The sequence below is a fragment of the Hypanus sabinus genome, chromosome 16, assembly GCF_030144855.1.
Source record: "Hypanus sabinus isolate sHypSab1 chromosome 16, sHypSab1.hap1, whole genome shotgun sequence".
NCBI classification, from domain to species: Eukaryota; Metazoa; Chordata; class Chondrichthyes; order Myliobatiformes; family Dasyatidae; genus Hypanus; species Hypanus sabinus.
This window is the reverse complement of record NC_082721.1, coordinates 67,046,215-67,069,010: the sequence shown is the minus strand read 5'-3', so window position 1 is coordinate 67,069,010 and position 22,796 is coordinate 67,046,215. Positions and strand designations below refer to the sequence as shown.

The following is a 22,796-nucleotide window of genomic DNA, read 5'->3' as shown; positions in this document are numbered from 1 at the left end:
ATGGGGTTCTCATTTCCATCCTCTATGCCACATGGAGGGAGAAAAGTCAGGGAAAGAGAGGCAAGGAAGCTGTTTAGGAAGAAGAGTTGTTTCCCAAGCCCTCACATGGGGAACAACCTGCCTTCTACAGGATTCCTTGCACTTGGCTCAGAGTTCCTTATGTCCTTTGCTGGAGGCTCTGCAAAAGCCAATGGCAGATCTTCAGCAGCAGCAAGTGCTGGGTGATGGGTGATGCCCACCTGCCCCATTTAGACAATGGCTCATATTACACACGACATCAAAGTACAGGGTGGCCTGCGGAGTACGGCATACTGTGCATGTTGCACATCCTTTATTATCCCACAGGCAGCAGGCCTGATTGAGCACAGGAACGCACAGATCAAGTCATTGATCTTACTGGGTGGCTGAGTTTGCTGGAGCTGGCAGTGGACAATCTGAACTCCTGGCTAGTGGGCCCTGGAGGGTCCTCGATGTCCTGTACTTTGCAGTGTTGGATTCTCCAAGGTGAAAGAGCTGGAGTTAGAAGGGAAATCAGGGAAGGTTTGGGTGCAGTACCCAAAGGGCCACCAGAGCACAGGGAGATTCAGGTGCCTGCATCAGGGAATATGCAATGGGTGGTGCTACAAAGGGAAATGGGGATAGTCTGTCTGAGTACTCACACACAGTACACAAGTGACTAACCAGGAGGGAGTGGGTTTGTGTCTCGCTGTATTACAGAATGGCAAAGTTGTGGCTGCTAAAGGCAATGGTGATGATGGTGATCACTGTGAGATCCTACAACATGTTCTGGGAGGGTGTATCTTGATCCGAAATGTCGACTCTTCCATTGATGCTGCCTGGCCCGCTAAGTTCCTCCAGCATTTTTTGTATGATCCTGGGAGGGAGTAGTCCATTCTAGCCAGGAATAACAAAAAAAAAAGGAGTATTGGTGCAGACAGTATGATGAGCACAGGTCCACACAATCAGTGGGGCAGTGAGTAAGAGTGACAGCAATACCCTGAGATGACTGTGTCAACACCAAATACACTCCCTGGACATTAAATGGTATGTACTGGAAATATGTTGCCTGGGCCTACCTGTGGGATGGTAGAACTGCTGCTATCTGGGGTATACTGCCTTAATAGTCTGGATGAGCATCCTGCTCAAGAGGATTGGTGCAGTAAGAGGCATACCACAGAGATAGAAAGGTTCTGGATGATAAGCCTTTTCTCTGTATGGTATGGCCAGTCTGTCCCGGAACTGATATGCATGGCCTCGGTGATGGAATTGCTGACCAACAAGATGGCCTCAGCGTTCAAACATACAGAGGGTGCAGTGACCAGTGTGCCAGCTGAAATGATGGCTAGTTGGATGGTGGCTTTGCAAAATCAGATGGCCTTGGACTACTACTCGTGGAGAAAGGTGGTGCCTCCCGTGCTGTGATTGGTCAGAAGTGCTGCCCCTACATCCCCGAGTCTGGGAACATGCCTCAACTGGCTGATCATATCCAGCAGTCAGTAAATAGATCAGAAAATTAGGGAGTCAGTTCCATAATTACTGTACTCTGGGGAGAAGCTGGTGGTCTTTTGGGCCATTGGGAGGCTGGTGGACTACTGCAGTACACTGGTAGTAACTGGTGTGTTGATAATTCAGAGTATTATCATGTTTTGGGTGGCATGGTTGAGATAGGTCTCTACCAAAGGAGGTGTAAGGCACTCCTTCCCTCCGCTTCCCTGCAGGTCACCCTTGGGCAATGTGTAACACCTGCTTAGCCCCCAGTCAGGGTCACGTGAAGCCATGGGAGCAGGTGGTGGATGATTGTCTGAGTAGTTGGTTCATATCACAAGTCCTGGTTATGTAACCACCGAAGGCAAGCAATCTCTGAAGAATATTGATAATGACTGGGGTCATGTGTCTTGACGCTTTCCAGAAGGCAGCAATGCAAGCCACTTTCGTAGAAAAATTTGCCAAGAACAATCAAGGTCATGAGACCATGACTGGCTATGTCGTATGACACAGCACATAATAAATGAATGACTATAGTGTTATGTTTTGTATGTAGTATGGTGGGACGTCCACAGGGGTTATACAAGTGTCACAGTATTGCCATAAGTGTCAAGGGTATCCCATTGCTGAAAGGCAGGGATTGGACTGTGTAAGGAGCAATGCAGCACCTCCCACTACCTGCCATTTAGCTGACATCGTCACTGAACCTATGAACCTGATTTCACACAAAAATACCTCTATCAAATCTCCCCTCATTCTGCTACACTCCCAGAAACCTTTCTCTATAACTCACATCTTCAAAACTCGGCAGCATCCTTGTAAATTTTCTTTTCTACTCTTCCAATTTTATTGATTTTTCCAGTAGGTTAGTGACCAAAACTGCACACAAAACTGCAATTTAGGCCTCACCAACATCTTATACAACTTCAACATAACATCTCAACCCTTGTACTTTATGAAGGCCAACATGCCAAAAAATTGGAGGGTCCCTTGCTGGTCCCCTTTGCTTTCACTGATGCTGTTTGAACCACTAAGTTTGTCCAACAGATGTTTTCCCCACTAAACTAACAACAGTTGTGTACTTTTGGTTGCAAAGCACTTTCTAAATTTTAACAAACACAAATGCTGGAGGAACTCAGTGGATCAGGCAGCATTCACTGAAGCGGAACAAACTATTGATGTTTCAGGCCAAGACTTCATCAAGAATCATGAGTCCTGAGGAAGGGTCTCAGTGTGAAACATTATTTATTCTGTTCCACAGATGTTGCTTCCCTTGTTGAGTTCCTCCAGCATTTTGTATGCTGCTCTAGATTTCCAGCATCTGCAGAATCTCTTATGTTTATTCTAACTTTTAATATGAATTTGAGAGAAATTATCAGTGTACTGTAGCATTACTAAATTAGATGTTATTCCCTTAATAAAGGGCAAGGAACCAAGGAATGTAAACGGTAGTGGAACACACGTGATGACAAAAAGTGCAAATGGGAAGGACGAGAGTCAGCATTCGAGCAACACACACAAAATGGTGGTGGAACACAGCAGGCCAAGCAGCATCTATAGGGAGAAGTACAATTGACGTTTCGGGCTGAGACCCTTCGTCAGGACTAACTGAAAGAAGAGATAGTAAGAGATTTGAAAGTGGGAGGGGGAGGGGAAGATCCAAAATGATAGAAGATGGGAGGGGGAGGGATAAAGCTAAGAGCTGGAAAGTTGATTGCCAAAAGGGATACACAGCTGGAGAAGGGGGAGGATCATGGGACGGGAGGCCTAGGGAGAAAGAAAGGGGGAGGGAAGCACCAGAGGAAGATGGAAAACAGGCAAGGAGTGATTGCGAGCGGAACAGAGAGAGAGAAAAAAAAGGGGGAAATAATAAATAAGGGATGGTGTATGAAGGGGAGGAGGGGCATTAATAGAAGCTAGAGAAATCAGTGTTCATGCCATCAGGTTGAAGGCTACCCAGATGGAATATAAGGTGTTGTTCCTCCAACCTGAGTGTGGCTTCATCTTGACAGTAGAGGAGGCCATGGTTTGACATATCAGAATGGGAATGGGAAGTGGAATTAAAATGTGTGGCCACTCGGAGATCCTGCTTTCTCTGGCAGACAGAGCATAGGTGTTCAGCGAAGAGGTCTCTCAGTCCGCATTGGGTGTCACCGATATATAGAAGGCCACACCAGGAGCGCTGAACGCAGTATATCACATCAGCCGACTCACAGGTGAAGTGTCGCCTCACCTGGAAGGACTGTCTGGAGCCCTGAATGGTGGTAAGGGAGGATCCCCCAGTGGCCACACATTTTAATTCCACGTCCCATTTTGATATGTCAATCCATGGCCTCCTCTACTGACAAGATGAAGCCACACTCAGGTTGGAGGAACAACACCTTGTATTCCATCTGGGTAGCCTCCAACCTGATGGCATGAACATTGATTTCTCTAACTTCCATTAATGCCCCTCCTCCTCTTCTTACCCCATCCCTTAACTACTTATTAATTTTATATATATTCCCCCCCCCCCCTTTCCCCTCCTCTCTTTTCTCTCTCTCTGTCCTGCTCACAATCACTCCTTACCTGCTCTCCATCTTCCTCTGGTGCTCCCCTCCCCCTTCTTCAGTTTTGTATCCCTTTTGTCAATCAACCTTCCAGCTCTTAGCTTCATCCCTCCCCCCTCCTGTCTTCTCCTATAATTTCGGATCTTCTCCTCCCCCTCCCAAATCTCTTATTATCTCTTCTTTCAGTTAGTTCTGACGAAGGGTCTTGGCCCGAAACGTCAATTGCACTTCTCCCTATAGATGATGCCTGGCTGGCTGCGTTCCACCAGCATTTTATGTGTGTTGCTTGAATTTCCAACATCTGCAGATTTTCTTGTGTTAAGAGTCATCATTCAATTACTGTCATTAAAGTAAAAGACGGTTGTGGCTAAATATATAAATAAGTAACAAGCAATAATCTGAAAGGTGTTTTGAGTCAAGTATTAAACGACTATTTAATCAGGGAAATCAAATAAGGAAGTTTTATCAGTAACGAGAGATGCCATCAACAATGTAAGTGAACAGGGCTACTTTTCTTTGACTCAATGATAAGTTCATAAAAGGGAGCCACAAGTATTTTTGTTTTTTCTCTACCTCCCTCAAAACCCAATTCCTCATTCTCAGCTCTAACCCACACACATTATGGAATTGTGAGGTTAAGTGTAGGGCTCCTTTGAGCTTGGTTATAAACCTAGGACCACACCCAACTCCTTTCTCAACAACTCCACACAGTGAAATCCTGAAGCTCCACTATCATACTGGGAACCCATAGTCTATATTACGGTGCTTTTGTTTTGCAATCTAGTGTTACTCTGCTTCATATTAATATGGAAATTAGAGGTGAGCAACAATTCAATTCTATGCAAAGTAATTTTCTGGATGACAGATTAGTTTTGAAGTGCAAGGGATTAGATAGTCAGTATGTTGGCACGTTTTAATGATAGATCTGTATGGCTTGCTGGTAAATCAAAGGTTTCAGATTTAATATTACCTTTGAGTGCTTAAATGCAACATTTAACCTAAGTGGTGTACTGATGGAATTAGTCTAAACCCCCATCTACTTTTTCAAAGATCCAAAGACACAATTGGAAGAGCACCAAACTCAAGCCCCACCCCCCCCAGCAGTGACTAAGCACTGTAGCAAGTCCTGTTGCAAGGTCAAAATGATGAATGTGTCTTTAAACACAAGAGACTAAAAGTCATTTTGTAATAGCGATTCTTAATCTGCAAAATATCGCCTAAAATATACTAATCTTCAGAATTTATAAAGCCCATCTCATAATGTTTTCCATATTACTCCCTGGATTACATATTTCAGTGACCAGAACAATGATTTGAAGTATAATATTCAAGCTTTAAAAATCACTTTACAGCACTTAGTGTTCTTCCTAAAGCTTTCACAAATTGCTCTCTTGAAAAAGATTTCATAAGCAACTTCTACCACAACCTCCCTACTCCTCACCCTTTTCTATCTTCAATTCTAGCACATATTCATTGGAAAACAGTGTAGTGTGTTATATACAACAGGAGTTAAAGAGCAAGTGGCAGGAAAGTGAGCCAGCTGGTCTGATATCATATGGTCTCATAAGGGTAAGAATGAACTTGCTTAAAAAAATTCCCCAACATTTACTCAATGGGACTGTCAGTTACAAAATAAAATCAGTGGAAGTACAGATTGGAGTTCCACAAACAGGCTCTGTAAAATTAAATGCATTGAAATTTGAGTATAATTTATGTCAAAAGATACACTCACCATTCCTAGGTATATCTACTTAACATGCATGGCAATTCCCAAATATCATTTACTGTCCAAAGCCTGTGTGTTACAGTTAAAAGCTATTGGTTTATATTAAAAATGGACCATACACAGGAGTTGTTATATCATTATAAAAATTAATATGGACTTCAGAAATAAGAGATTTTAAAGCATTATGGAAAAAACTATTTTCATGACTGGTCTAGATCAGTGCACTTCTAAACCACTTTAGCCTTCAGATGGTGTAATGGAGCATCAGATGGATCACATTCCAAAGATTGACTACTGCAATGCACCATAGAAAAGGAGGACAGGGAATAGAAAAGGAATCAAGAGGGCAGAGTGATTCATATAACTTTCTAAGCATTATCTCAAATCTAATACCCCAGGCAGCTCACGAAATTTAATAATTTGTATGACTTGGGCTGTCTTTCATTTCATATACACATTTTTAAAACTTCTAACTTACTTCCGCATAATCATTATCTTCTACTTATTTCCAAGAGCATAATAATTACACTTCCCGCTTGACTAAGATAAAAGTACACAAAACTGTGTCAGCAACAGGGAATTAAAGACCTACTTAAATGGAAGGGTGAAGTATCTCCTCTGGGTGGCCACATTTGCTCTGGTAAATAACTGTTGCTCTTCAGTGAGGTTGCTGCCTCTTCAGGGTTATATTCTATTTGGAAATGTTCTTGTTTCACTTTTTTCAGCGGGTTCAGTTTCATCTTTTTCAAAGGTGATGGGGAGAGAAATTGGCCCTGAACCTTTTTGTGTATAAGTGATCCTGATGAAACCTGCTGGACGGATGGAATGGTCAGACTGAACTTAGTTGATCTACCCGTGGTGGGTGAGAAGGGATCCCCCTGCATGTCCTCGGTTGGTGATTTCATGCTAGTCGCCGCTGGCTTTGAGGGCATTTTGAGCCCAGGTGTGACAGATGATTCAAGAGGATGCATTTTCCTTTTCATGAGCTCCTTCAATGTGTCTATTGGCGAACCATTAACTGTCCATTCAGTCACCCCAAACTGCCTCAGGTGTGACCTTGCGTGACTCGACAGCCCCTTGCGGTTCTCAAAGTAATCACCGCAAAATTCACAACGCGTCTCTTTGTTAGGCGCTGAATCAATCGCTGTAAATAAAAGAAAGGGGAAATTGCAATGAACATTTTTAAAAAAAAGATTTCCCCTTAAATGAAAGTGAAATTGATTGGCCCACTTTAGGTTTCCTTGTGCCACAAGCCTTTATTTGGATGAGGAGCAAGTGGGCGACAGGACAATGCTGTGTAATTTAAGCATAAGAAGAAAGTGGGTTGGGTTACTTCATGCATTCCCAAAGAGAAACACTTGGTTTGCACATGCCATACCCAGGGTTTGGCATAAGGAATGTATGGAGAACCATATTTTATGGGTTCATAATGTGCAGTCACCAAAACCCCCACCCAGTAGCCCCCACCTCCATCCAGACCTCTGATTGGCACTCCTAAATCATGATCATAGCAATCTTATGTGTTATGTCCTTCGGACTCCAGCAACTTTCTGGCAGTCCAAATACATGAATGGTTATAATGCAAGCCTAGACACTGAATGCCAGGGATCTACAAACGCATCATAACAAAATCTACTTGCATCTCCTTAATATAGGAAGCACTATTCTGGAACCACCATCATTGTTTTGTTTCCCCCAATCTCCTTTGCTAATACATCTAACCAGCAGATTTGGGATTGAACAGAGGCCCTGTTGAAGTCGCTACAACAGGCACTACTTTTACCAATTAAACTCTGAGGGAACAGAAAATGTTGGAAAGAATTTTCCCATGTACCTCACCACAGATAGTGGCAGAAGTGCCAAAGACTACTCTATTCCTGAGCAACAGCAAAAGCTGCAATGTTGACAAGAAAAACTGGATTTTACAACTTCAAACTGCTGAAATACACACTGAATCACTACCCACACACGATTACAATAACATTGGAAACCTGCTTTGCATACTGAAAATAATACATGTATCGTATTACAGGTCATAATACACATACACTCAACCTAAATGCCCTAGTCATTTTTTCATCTTTTACTACTGGTGTTTCACAGATTTAAGCTACTGTTTTTTAATATATAATAGTGCCAGTAACATTACGCCTTCTTACATGAACATGCACCTTGCACATTATGTCAACCTGTCAATCTTCAGACCATGCCACTCAGTGACTTGTGCTATTATATCGTGGCTGCATGAATTATGACTATATATACTCTGTTTTGCACCTTGGACCCAGAGGACTGATGTTTCATTTAGCTGTATACATGTGTATGATTGAATGACAAACTTGAACAATAAACACTTCAGTACATCAGATGAATTAAAGATGCTTCCAGTCAATTCTCTGTCTTTTTTCAGTATCACAGAAATACTTTTAGCACTCTTGTTTTCACACGAGTTAATGCACTGCAACATTGTGGATTTCTGAGGAAAGACAAGATTGAATAGAAATAGTTCCCTAAAATGCTGGATGAATGCAACACATATACTCTTCTTAAACTGCCTTTTTCTAATGGATAGGACTACCTTGTGAATGCTTCACGAACAAAAGAAAAACATCACTTGACAGGCTGCACCTTGACCGTATGACAAGGTATTTTTGACTGTTACTCAATGGTAACACCCAATGACTGTTGATTTCAAGTCTCAGTACGTAACCTAACTCCGTTCCACAAGACTTAAGTATTGTCACCCTGAAGGTAACACTTCTAACTTAAGTGCCTTCTACCTTTTCAGGTGAACACAAAAGATCCCTTGGCACCTCTGCAAGTGCTGGGAGATCATCCAATGTCCTAACTAGCTGGCAATCATTAACTAATATGAAGCAGATTAAATGACCATTCACATCACTGCTGGTTGTAAGGACTTTCTAAGAAACTCACCAGAGTAACTAGACTCAAATCAATGCAAACTGTTGCTCAGAAAGCAATTAAATATGTTGAGAACATGCAGAATGCAACATAACATTGTTTACTCTTATGCCTAACTGAAAGATAACATGGTCCTGGAAAAAAAGAGCAGATTAACACAGTTTGATCCTTCAAACTTGAAATTTGCAATTGTAAAGCTCTGTGAGCGCTTAGGAATAAATTACTTGTGTTACTAAGCTAAAAATTCGAACTGTGCTTGCAAGTGATGCATGTTTACCACCAGCAGTCCCCACCCCCCACCTCCCTCAAACCGTTTCTCAGATTCCTACCGCAGTGGATTTCTCTTTACCTTTCCATTGCAGAGAGAGCAGAATGGCCTGGCACACAGACATCTATACAGATGCCACAAACTCACCCCTTGGGTCAACATGACCAGAGGAACATACAAAATACAGTATCTTGCCCACCTATCACTAATTAAGACCTTACACAGATTTATAGGTGACGTTGGCCAATAATTTTCTGAAGTCAGCCCATTATTAGGCGTCGAGGCCTGAGAAATCCCAGGTTCCATTTGCATTCTCATAGTAACGTGCTTCAGCTTTTTCTGTGTTGACATTGAATGGGATGTTACAGATGTTTTCTTGTCTGGTGCCCCTAATTTGAAATTGCTCCTTTCCGCTTTGAGGGCAGACACTTTAGGGTAGCTGTGTGCTTTCTTCATCGGCAGCATGGATGATAAAGCACTCTGGATCCCTTTTTTCTTAATGAATTCATTCAGAGCTTCAATCGGAGATCCTTTAGAATCCACATCCACCGCTCCAAAGTGCCTCAAATGAGCTCGGGAATGGCTCGACAGCCCCTTCCGGGTTTCAAAGCAGGCACCACACAACCGACAGCTTATGTGTTCACTGTTTACTGCTGTGAATGAAAGAGAGAAGTCGTATTTAACACCGTTAGAACGGCATCTGTGTTATGTTCATTAACCTCTCACATACATCAACCTTGCTATTCCCAATGTAATCTAGGAAACATTCTGTAGCTCGAAGGATTAAACCAGTAACCATATTTTACAGTATTTAGACTTTTGGGGTTTAACTAATGATGGAAATTTAGGGCTGAAGCAGTTGATACCTGGTATCAGACTGACCTAGCCTTTTATATAAATTCAACTGGAACCTTAACAGGATCTATACTGAGTAGTGTGGATAGGAAATAAATTAAAATCAGCTATCAGTTTCATTCCTGGTCAGTCAATAGGAACTCATGGTGGAAGAATCTTATGCACAGACTCTGAATGAGAATGCCGGGTTCAGCTAATTCATCCATTTAGTTCGGCTGCCAACTTGGGATGGAGCTGTGGGACTCCAGCATGCACAGAGCTTTTGCCAAGAAACCACATGTGTTCTCTTTGTATCCAAGTAATTCCACATGATAAGCACCATTGCTTATCAGTGTTGTTTTAGGTAAAGAGGTGCAGAAATACTGAAGGTACCAGGCACATCTCTGGGCCAAAGGTTTGCGGCTCAAGATTGAAAAAAGAAAAAGTTAAAGTAAGTAAAACTAAACAATATGTAACAAAATACAACTGATAAGCTGTCTACAGCAGTTTTGCCAATGCCTGCTTGTTCATCCTATGTTCTCATAAGTTTTGTGATCAGAAAATCTATTTTTCTTTTGAAGTGGGGATGAGAGGAGAAAAGATTGACTTGCATGACGTTATTTCAATTGGGACATTGATTATAAAACAGTTATGTCAGTACCATGAAGAGTCCACATCACAGGACAGCAAATCTATAATGCCAGATGCACAACAACCCCTTGCCTTCCACTTCCAGTATCCCCATCAAAAGTAAAAGACAGTGGTTTATGAGGCAACAGAACTCAAACAGAAAACAAAGTCTCAAGAGAAACAGACAACTGCCACCATTATAAAATAAAGGTCACTGAAGTACATGAAAACAAAGCACCACAGACAAAAGGGTCCAAAGCACAACCATGCGTACAGTAGCATAAATAAAATATACACAGCCAGGCAGGTACCAGAGCAAACGGGAACAGCTTTAACCGTGGAAGCAATGCCACCTACAAAGTGCAGTTTAAAATTAAATTGGTGCCAGTGTTAGGTATGTGTATTAATCACACCAGAAAATACTTGGGATTTTTGAAAATGCAAAATTACAATGATCAGGATATGAAATTAGTAAGTTCCCCAACAACTTTAATACTAGATGATGCATTTGACACAAAGCTGGCACTTAAACTTAGCTAACAATAAATGTAATTTCAAAACTTCCATGATCACACATCAATCCTTGTTCATTTCTGACCTAATTAAGAACCTGTTGAAATAAAATCCCTGAGGTGAACTGAAAATACTTGCAACAGAATAAAAAATATAAAACAAAGAAATTTTAAAGAGGACTGTGCTACACTAGCAGCTGCAACATGAAGACAGTATAGTTCAACTAAGAGTTATGATTGATCACTAATGTTAACAAGAAGCAAACTCTCTCCCCACCCCTCACAGTCTCAACTGGAAGTGTAATGAGAATAGTCAAGCGGGGCAAGAAAAAAGTTTCTTTAATTGATACTTAAGACATAGCTAGATTCAAAGAAAGACATGTCTGAAATGTTCCAAGAGTTGCTAAAGATCTTCACAGCACTAAATGCAGAGAAAATTAATAGTAGAATAATGTGTGTGTATATATATATATATATATATTTAAAAATATATCCTTCTCTCTCTCTCCCTCTCTCTCTCGATATATATATACGCACACACACACACACACACACATGCACACTATGCTATCTACAATAATCAAATCATAACATCTTAGATTTAATAAATGTAGACTTACTGTATGTCTATCAGACCTTTGAATTAGCATTATGCACAAGAACATTCTGTCATAAAAATGTGTGACTAAACTTTCATTGGGAATTCATATGATCCTCAAAATATCACATATCAGTTCCAGTATCCCTAATCACATAAATGCTATACTCACCAACACTCACGATTTAAGACAGAAGTGACAAATAGACACTCCTATATACTGAACCACACCATGATCACAACATAAAAAAGTCAGAAATTTTTTAAAATGTAAAATTATAATGATCATGATACCAAGTTATAAGTTCCCTATCAACTTTAATATTAAACGATGCATCTGACACAAAGCTGGTGTTTAAATTTAGCCACCACTAAATGAAATTTCGAAACTTCATATCAGAAGTTGAGATCAAATAAATTAGTTCATTGCTTCTCACTCAAAGCAAATTCTATTGCCGCTAGAAACAATGAATAAAAAAATGACAAATCCTAATACAGACCACAAAATCATGACATCCCACAAGTCACGGATGACAAATTTTTCACATCCTATTTACAACAGTTTATTTGTTTATTTGTAGAACAGCTCTTCCAATTAAAAAGCAAATCATCTTTAATAAAACCCATGCTGCTGTTGGTTGTAGCAAGTCAGTAATAAAATTGGCCCCAAGCTCCAATAAAACTTGCCATAACACTCTATGTGTATCAGCAATCTTCTTTATAGAAATAGACTTGGCAGATAAAACAAAGCATACCATTTTGTGTGCTTCTTACTGATAGAATTATCTAAACTCAAGGGATTTTGCAGATGCTGGATATCCAGAGCAACACATACTAAACATTGGAGAAACTCAACAACTCAGGCAGCATCTATAGAAATGAATATAATAATCGACATTTTGGGCTGAGACCTTTCCTTAGGAATGGAAAGGGGGAAGAAGCCAGAATAAGAAGATGGAGGAGGGGAAGCAGTACAAGTTAGAAGATGATAGCTAAAGCCAGGTGGGTGGGGGAGGAAGTAAGAAGCAGGGAGGTGATAGGTGGAAAATGTCATGGGCTGGAGAAGGATCCTGATAGGAGAGAAGAGTGGATCACAGGAGCAAGGGAAGGAGGAGTGTTACCAGAGGGAGGTGATTGGCAGGTGAGGAGAAAAGGAGAGCCAGAGTGGGAAATGGAAGAAGGAAGGGATTGGGGTTAGGGTTAGGGTTCGGGGAAAAAATTACAGCAAGTTAGAGACACCAATGTTCATGCCATCAGGCTGGAGACTACCCAGAAGGAATATGAGATGTTGCTCCTCCAACCTGAGAATGGCTTCATCCTGGCTGGAGAAAAGGTAATGGACCGACCGACATGTCGGAATGGGAATTGGAATTAAAATGGGTGGACACCAGGAAACCTTGCTTTCTGTGGAGGGAGTGTAGGTGCTTGATAAAATGCCCCCCCCCCCCCCTCCAATCTATATCAGGTCTCACCAATGTAGAGGAGGTTGCATCAGGACCACCTGATTCAGTAGTTGACCTTAAAAGATTTACAGGTGAAGTGTTGCTTTTGGACTCTGAACGAAAGTAATGGAGGAGGTAAATAGGCAGGTGCAGTACTTTTTCCACTTGTAGGGATAAGTGCTAGGAGAGAGATCAGCAGCCAAGGAATCACAGAGGGAGTGATCCCTGTGGAAAGCAAAGATAAGTTTGGTGGTAGGATCCCACTGAAGATGCGGAAGTTGTAGAGAATGGTGTGCTGGATGCAGAGACTCATGGGGTGGTAGAAATGTAGTTACACTTCTCTGGTAAAAACTGATGGGTTGTGTGTCACTACTCCAATAATATTCAATTTCAAACTTAACTAATCTAGGAAAAACTGCAGGTTTTGACAGCTAGATTAGTGATTTACAAAAGGTGTTAGACAAAACCTACAATTAAGAAAATTACAGGCTGACTATTGTACAAAATGAAATGAAGATTGATGTTGCTAAAAATATTAAGAATGGTAAAGTAGGAGTTAAATATGGAAAATAAAAATTCCGTAAACTACAGCAGGTCCAAAACTTAGCATTAAAATGCTTACTCTCAAATTTCCTACAGTTCTCATTTTAAATGAAAGGAATGCTCACACTATCTCTAATTCAGATAAGTACTATCACTGTAATGTTAAAATTCTGCAGTGCCAAGGCCTGATAGAAATTTGGATATTTATGTTGATTTGGTGACAAGACCTTTAAGTCTTAGAAAAAGTACAGATAAATGTCACAAAGCAGGATGTGAAATAATGCATTTGCATGACACTTTGAAGAACACAGTAAATATAAGGTAACCTTTTAGAAATGTACAGTACAAAGACATTCAACAGCAAAGGTCCCAGACATTATTTTAAACATGCACCAAATTACAACTGAAATTGGTGATTAAGCAAGTTAAGAACAGAAATATTTTAGAAATGTCAATAATTAATCTGGATAAAGGTTAAAATCCTACACTCATTTCAAGAGGTTGTTATACCTTGAGAATGAAAAATGTTTATATATATCATCTCATTCAGCTTTAAATAGCTTGTAATAAAGGATTAAAAACTTTTGGTTTTTCTAAATGATACTTTTGAGAAATTATAGAAACTGTGTGAAATTCCTAGAAATAGAGTGATCCGTTTGGCTTTTCAGCTATGTATGAAAGCATCAAAATCATACACACACATACGTGAGAAATTTATAGGATGGAAGGGAGTCACTTAGTCCATTAGGTTTATTGGAAAGTTATTTCTATTTCCACTACTTCAGTATTCCAGACTATTTCCACACCTTGGCTCTCAGTATGCAGACTTCAAGGCAAAGCATTTGTTCATTCAGGTGTTTCTTAATTGTGATATAGTGTTCTGGCTCCACTACGTTTTCAGCCAGCAAATTCTAGCACTCTATTAGATTTGGTGCCAAAACATTCTTGTTCAACAAGTCACCTCCAATCTTTCTAACTTTTATATTAAATCCATGTTTCCCAGTCGCTAACCATTTTGCTAAGGATAATAAGTCAACCTTATTTGGTCCAAAATGAATAATGGTAGAAAACTGAATTTCAACAGAGAACTACATCTTTAATAACATGATTAAACCAACCACAACCCCAGCTTCTTCTATTCCAAAGAATACAATTGTGGTAAGCTAATCTCTATCCTTAACTAATATTAGCATCAGAAAGAAGATTCACAAGAATTTTTCCTGTAACGTAGTGACTAGAATTATACATAATATTTACCATATTATATATTATGCAGTGCCAACATAACATCACTACCCTCGTATTCAATGTCTTGGGTATTAAAAGCAAAACATCTTTGTTCTTCAACCAAGAATGAACAGACTGGGTCTTCCTTGAGAAAAATTTGAGGAGTTACCAAAAAGAGGTTTTAAAATCATGAAAAGCTCTGATAATGGAAACCTCTTACAAACGGAAACAAAGGTCATCAATATAAGATGGTTACAAAAAAAAAAATCCACTATGAAATTCGGAAGAATTTTTAGTACAAAAATGATGAAAATAGGGAACTCACTAACACACTGAAGGAAAAGGTGCAAGTCCATTTCAAGGCAGATTGGACAAGGGAGAAGGGAATACATTATACTGACAAATTCAGAAGATGAAAGATTTTGAATGAAGCATAAATGTCAGCAAAGACTAATTGGAGCCAAACGGCCTGTTTCTGCCATGTATGCTGTGCATAAAAAGACATAAAAAGTAGGCAACACAGTGCTTCAAGTCTGCATCATAAGATTATGGCTGATCTACACCAATCAGTACGTTCCATAACACCCAACTTCCACACTGACTAGGAATCACTCTCAGCCTTGAACCTCAGCTCTCTGAAGTGGAGAATATGTAAGATTCATAAAAGAAAACCCATTTTCATTGCCAAATTAAATGAGCATCCTTTTATCCTGAAATTATACTCGTAAGTTTTAGACTCCCCAAACCCCAACAGGAAAACTATCCTCTCAGTATCTTACTTGTCAAGACCCTCAGTCATATTTGATTCTTCTAACCTCTAATTACACATTCAATCTTCCTCTATAAGACAATTCATCCCAGGAATCAACCCATGTGTCCTTTCTTTAAAATGCCGATGAAAGAATACCCCTCATTCAATAAAACCAAAACTGCATGCAGAATACTAAGCTGCCTCACCAAATCCATATGCAACTTTGTCAAATTGTGGACATACGCCCACATCCATCAGTTACTTTATACTGAGCACTAAAAGTGGTATAAATATTTTTAGTAAATTACCGTCTACTGTGTGCCCCTTACCTTTAACTACACCCTTATGTATTACCTCATATTTCTCTGGAATCAATTCAGCTGATTGACTGCTATTTTACTGTGGACTATAACTTTTTCCCACACCATTAACCAAGCTCTCAATTTTGGCACCAAACTTAATTATGGCCAATAAATTTAAGCAGGTATTTATTAAATATCCGGTCTTTAGAACTTCCAGAAACTATTACCTTTTGCTTTCTGGCACAGAATCAAGTTTGCATCCAATCTATCACTATTATAAGCTGTTCCATTTTTGCCATATTCAAGTTAACTGATGACATCAATGCTGTTGGCTGAACCAGCATATAGGGGGGAGATTGAAAATCTGGCTGAGTGATGCAATAACACCAACCTCTTACTCGATATCAGCAAGACCAAGGAGCTGATTGTTGACTTCAGGAAGAGGAAAGGGCCAGCAACTTAAATTCCTCAGTGTTATCATTTCAGAGGGCTTGTCCTAGGCCCAGCACACAAGAGCAATTATGAAGAAAGCACGGTATTTCCTTTGCAGTTTGTCAAGATTTGGCATGACATCTAAAACTATGACAGACTTCTGCAGATGTGCAGTGGAGAACATGTTGTCTGGTTGCATCACAGCCTGGTATGGAAACACCAATGTTTTTGAACAGAAAATCTTACAAAATGTAGTGGATATGGCCCAGTTCACCACAGGTAAATCTCTCCCCACCATTGTGCACATCTATGTGAAGCAATGTGGCAGGAAAGCAGCATCCATCAGAAACCCCCACCACCCAGATCATGCTCTTCTTTCATCGCTGCCATCAGGAAGGACTCATAACAGCCAGTTTGGGGACAGTTATTATCCCTCAACCATCAGGCTCTTGAACTTCACTGGCCCCATCACTGAACTGTTTGAGCAACCTATAGACTCACTTTCAATGACTCCTCATCTCATTTTATTGATATTTATTCCTATTTTTTTTGTATTTGTGCAGGTTGTTGTCCTTTGCACACTGGTTGAGCACCCAAATAGGTGCAGTATTTCACTGATTCTACTATAGTTATAATTATATTATTGATTTATTGAGAATGCCCACAAGAAAATGAATCTCTGTAATATGCTGACCTTTCTTTGCTTTGATAATAAATTTACTTTGAACTTTGATTAAACACATTTCTGTTGATGTTAATACCTAGTTTGTGATTCGTTTATCATTGAATTTAGGCTTTTAAAACTGAAGGTTTGCGAAGATTACATTAGCAGTTTCTTAGAATTCTGGAAGTTTCTATAGCACCCAGTTACGTTAAGCATTACAACACACAGATTTCCTCAAAAAGTGCAAAAAAAGGAAGTTGTCCATGATAGCAAAGCAGAGTTCCACATGCCTATGCTTAAAAAAAAGTACTTCTACTGCTTGCTCTTTTTTAAAAATAAACTTGAGATGGGACAGGAGAAAAATGTCTTCAGAAATATGATAAAAACTCAACTATGAATTTGTAACAATGATTATGATCCTCTAACTGCAAGCTAATTTTTTTTCCCCCAAAAGTTTTTAAGATAAGTAGCGGTCCCTGGCACTTTGTGAGCACGTACATTCAACCAACCCTAGCAAATTAACTGTTTTATGTGGTTAAGATCAAATGCCAGCTTGGACCTTTAGTTTCAAGTCTAGAAGCTAATTTTTTTTATTAAAGAATAAATCAGGTAACAATGATACAGGCACATTTTTATCCTATTTTTGGGATGAGTTTCAATGGTTTATAATTCTTTCCTTTATAAGGATGGTATCATGGGACTGTTGAATATTCTGAATCTATACTCGAATACAGTATAAAACAGAAATAAGCAGAAACCACAAGTGGTACGAACTACATTTCATTTAACAGACTTTCTCTTCTCCCATGGATGCGAGATTGCTCATTAATGACCTCTGTCCAATTTTCATTCGTAATAAAGATCCATTTACTTGTCTTTAACTGTAGTAAGCTAGTTAGACTCTGGAGCCTGTTCTGCTATTTGAGGAGTTCCTCAACTTATCAATAGGGACTCTCAAATGCCTTCAAAACTTCACCCCATGGCCTTCCAAATTCCAGGATATACACCCTTGTTTGTGTTATCCTCATAACTTAATCCATGTTCAAGAATGCCTCTGGCAAATCTCAATTTCAGTCCAAATGTAGCAGAAATATTATACCTAGAACTCCACATACTAACCGCGACTTTATATATCAGTTAACTGATTAAAGAATATTTCCTTAGCCTTTACCCATCCATAGCATTTTTATGAGATACATGCACAAATCTTCAACTCTTCAGACCTCTGCCGCTTGCAGCTTTTCACACAAAAAATGGATAACCTTACATATGATTACAGTGAAATCAATTTGCCATAGTTTTGCCATTTGCTTTATCTATTAATATCTAATACAATACTTACATGTACAAGACTTACTATGCTTCTACCTTTTGTGATGTGATTTTCTAGCCATAATCTGTTTATAAAACAGTGGCACCAATGTAGATCATTACGAAACATAACTGGTTACATCCTTCCAATTTGATGGGTGATATAACTTTTACCCAAATTCACCCTAATGCTCTGTATATGGAGACCAACTTTATTCATTATCCCTCTCACTCCAGCTCTGTCAATTTGCCAGCTAGATCTCTAATGCATCAAGCTCCTCAGGCTTCAACTTTAGTTAGCAGCCTGAAAATCTATAAAATGTCAAATGTTAAATTTGAAATTAGAGACCAAAACTGGTAAAATTAACCTTTCTACAGATTTGAACTACTTCAAGACTCCTCACTGAGATACATGCCCTCTAGTACCAGTTTTAACAAGTTGTTGCCCTCAGTTCAAGTAGAAATGCAATTGAAGCACTGTAAACACCAGACTAAGTAACAGATTCCAATCAATTGACATCATGCTGAAGAAAAACCTGTCATTTCTCTACCTCAATTAGCAAATACAGAAGTAAGATTGTGTTTAGAACTTTTTGCTGCAATATGCTACAAGCCAAGAACTTATTCAGCTTTTGTGAAAAAAAAACACTAGGCAGAAATCCACACACTGCATGAATTGTATGCAAAGTTCTTTCAGCCTAATGCATTTGGAAGTAGAACATTTCTCTCAATCTCATTCTCCTGCCTTCTTCCTGTAAGCTTTGACACCCTTGCTAATCAAGAAACAACCAAACCCTGCTTCAAATATAACCAATAACTTGGCCTCCAAACTTTGTCTACAATGATGCACCCTTGAAGTGTAATGTTTTGAAGCCCAGGCACAAAAGAAACATAGTTTTTAAAAAAAAACTAAAAAAATTAAACATGCCACTATCTTTGTTATTGAAAAATCCATATTTGCAAACAAAGTCCAGTGTAAAAATCAGCAAAGTGAAGCAACAGAAAGAGGTAATCAGAATTAGTGAGGGCCTCAGAAACTCATGAAGGAGTAAAGGAAGGTTAATGACAATGAGGTTTTAACATGGTGGAAAAGAACCAGTGATGTGTGATGAATCCTGATTTTAAGAGTGAAATGGGGAGTTACTGTTGGCATCGCTCCTTCTCCACAAGATACAAGAATATAATCAAGTAATTAAACTCCTCCATCCCCAAGGCTGAGTTGACAAAAGCTGACGACTCAATAAATTTGTTCAATTCAGCCAGTTTTGCGATCAATGGGAATTTAATTTTTTAAAACATAAATATCATTGGGACTTTATAAACTAGATCACCTTAAAACCCAATAGTGACCATAACTTACTGAGGTTTAAAGGTGTATTATCATCTTGAGGAGACCAAAACAGTTTTTTTGATAGTAGTTCTCCTGATGTCTGAGGAGTGTTCATCAATGATCTACCTGCTTTCCCTGGCTCTGGAGATTTACTGGATACAGGCTTTGGTAGAATGGGATGCACTTTCTTGAGTGTTGATGTCTGAGAATGACTCTTGGGAGGGCTACTGATGCCCAGCTTTGGTGATTTAGCTGCTGGTGTTGTTTCACCTTGACACTCCTCTCCGAGTGGTTTTCCAAGAGCCTCTTGCTTTAACCCAGACATGTCCTTTGGTGCATAGCTTTGTGGTTTATCATTAGCCAAAGCTGAGGGTAAAACATTGGGTATCCCTTTTCTTTTCATCAGTTCGTACAATGTACCAATGGGGGCACCGCTGCTTTCTGAATCTGGTACTCCAAACTGCCTCAGGTGGAAGCGTGCATGACTTGACAATCCTTTACGAGTTTCAAAGCAGGTGCCACATAACTGACAGGAATTCAGCACTAAAGCAAAAAAAAACACACATGGTCAATCCTGACATACCTGGAAAGTTTTGATAATTTAAAATTCTTACCAGTCAAAATACTGTGTTTGTTGAGCCATGATCCTACATACAACCTTCTTTCCCAGGTTGTATTCTTTCAGAAAACACATATGCCCAAAATAATGCAAAGCATGGCTTATCCAATTTCAAATTCTATAGGTTCTTTCTGCATGTGGAGCAAAAATATGAATGTGACATTGTTATTACAGTAGCTTTCAACCTCTGCTTATATCCACATCAAGGCATTTCTTAGCTCAACAGTTCATCTTTAGCATTTCTGGAAAAAATAAGCAAGTCAACATCACCTTTTCATCTTGCTCAATTGTTATGTGCCAAATGTCAAAAATCCTGAGCAATCAAACAAATGTTCATTCTTCAAAAACATTTTTAAAACGCACTCTGGTACTGCATATTTTGAGCCTGGACTGATACTTCACAGCAGTCCTGAGAACATGCTGCCTTTCAATTGAAATGTTAATTCCTGTCCTTGTCCTCGGAAGTGTGTAAGACTCCTTCACTTTATTTTTAAAGAGGAGGAGGAGAATTATTCCTGGTCAGTATTTAACTCTCAATCAACATCACTAAAAATAAGATTATCTAGCCTTTATCATACTGTTGTTCGGGAAAAGAATGTTGTGCACAAATTGGTAACCATAGATGCTTTATTGCAACAGTTACCAAAATATTTTATTGGACCTTTGATGTCATGAAATGAATGTGAAGCACAACATATAAATATATGAATATGTAATACTTTATAGCTTTGTGCTTATCACCATCTTAACTGCATTTTTTTAAAACAGGGAAGCACAAAGACCAGTTGAACAGGGAAGCACAAAGACAAACCCAAAGGAGAAATAAATGCTGGTGACTTAAATTGTCACCTTTTATGACAAGATAATGGCCTAAATCAACTTGCCGAAAACACTGCTTTCTAATTCATTTTTATGAAAAGGTTTAACACTCCTTAGGTTAACACCGGTTAAAGGTTAAAGGTTAACACCGTTAACATCTTCTGGATAGACCACAAAACTAGTTTTTTTTCAGTTCTTTTATGCCTGTTTTTCATGTTGGATGTGTTTCTGGAACTGTTAGAGCCTGTGATTTGCAGTTCAGAAATCGTTTGGATGTTCCGGCGCTTTGCTGTCTCCGAGAGAATTCCGGAAGGCAGGGAATGTGAACCTCGGGGTGAGGAGACTGTGGGTGACCATGAGCCGGTATCTGATTGAAACGTTTAAGATAATTAAAGGATTTGATAGGATTGAGGCAGGAAATATGTTCCAGATGTTGGGAGAGTCCAGTACCAGAGGGCATGGATTGAGAATAAGAGGTCAGTTATTTAAAACAGAGTTGAGGAAGAGCTTCTTCTCCCAGAGAGTTGTGCAGGTGTGGAATGCACTATCTCGGAAGATGGTGGAGGCCAATTCTCTGGATGCTTTCAAGAAGGAGCTAGATAGATATCTGATGGATAGGGGAATCAAGGGATATGGGGACAAGGCAGGACTGGGTATTGATAGTGAATGATCAGCCATGATCTCAGAATGGCGGTGCAGACTCGAGGGGCCGAATGGTCTACTTCTGCACCTACTGTCTATTGACCCCATTGTTTGCTGATTAAAGTGACAAAGGAGGTTGAAACATCAAGGTGAATGTGGAAGGTCAAGCCAGCTGCCTGCCCCTACTTGCTGGTGGGATCGCTCAGCTGCTGGAGGAGGGGCCCTGTGTGACCTGCCAACGTTCCCGAAAGATGTTACCGGGGTTTTCCTGTATTATGGATATGGAAATTGATTTGGACTATAGACCTTTCTCCCCCAGACCTTTATATTGTGCATTTTCACCTGTCGTTTCTCGATTTTTTGAGTGGGGGAGGGGGATTTGGGAGTCGATGTTCTTGTGGCATTTTGTGCGGGGGGGGGGGGGGGGTCTGCGGGTAAAGGTTCCTGTTGCATTTTTTTTTGGTTAGTTTGCCCAAGGAGAGGGGGATTCTTTCTGTGTTTCGTGCGGGGTAGGGATTTTGGGTGGTGGGGGGGGAATTGATATTCTTTTTGCATTTCCTGTGGTAAGGGGTGTTTGGGGGCTGGTGATCATGTTGTCGCTCTTTTTTTCCTCTTGGTTTGTTAGGTATCTGGAGAAGCATCGTAAAGTTGTATACTTTGATAATAAATGAACCATTGAACCAACTGTGTTAACTGGTATGATAGGAGATCCACCTGCATTTGTATTCAGATTGGTTATGATGATAAACAAGCTGAGAAAACTAAATAAACCATCAACTCACTTACATGATTAACTCTTAAGTCTAGTGAAGTTGTAAAATTTCCACCTTTTTCTGCAGAGGCATCAATTACATTAACAACTTAAAGTTCCAGCATATTCAGTTTTAAGTGAACCAAAACAGTAAATATAATTGGAACTAATTAAGCACAGGTTTCTTTCTCTCTATTCAAGTATTTGTAGAAATGGCAACAATATTGCTCTTACCATTCACACCATGCTACTTTTATCTAAACAGTGACTGCATGTACACAGCACCAAAAATTGAATTTCTCAGTTTAAGTATCCCATGAGCAGAATGTGCTGTCTGAAAGACAAAAGTGTTTTTCTGTGACACTATCACCACAGAGAGCCTTCTCCACTTCCATGGGACAAAGTGTAAGAAATAAGGTTAATTTAAACCCTCTGCCCT

At 39.7% G+C, this 22,796-nt stretch overlaps 1 protein-coding gene across 1 annotated transcript in view; it reads right to left on the bottom strand.

Moving 5' to 3' along the window:
- LOC132405910 (uncharacterized) overlaps positions 1-22,796 on the bottom strand; it is a 150,219-nt gene that overhangs the window by 44,657 nt on the left and 82,766 nt on the right. Inside the window, exons 6-8 of the mRNA XM_059990889.1 lie at positions 19,557-20,069; positions 9,172-9,603; positions 6,353-6,904 (exon numbers count right to left, since the gene is read on the bottom strand). Coding sequence (XP_059846872.1) covers positions 6,353-6,904; positions 9,172-9,603; positions 19,557-20,069 — 1,497 coding nt within the window. The remainder of the gene's footprint in view (positions 1-6,352; positions 6,905-9,171; positions 9,604-19,556; positions 20,070-22,796) is intronic.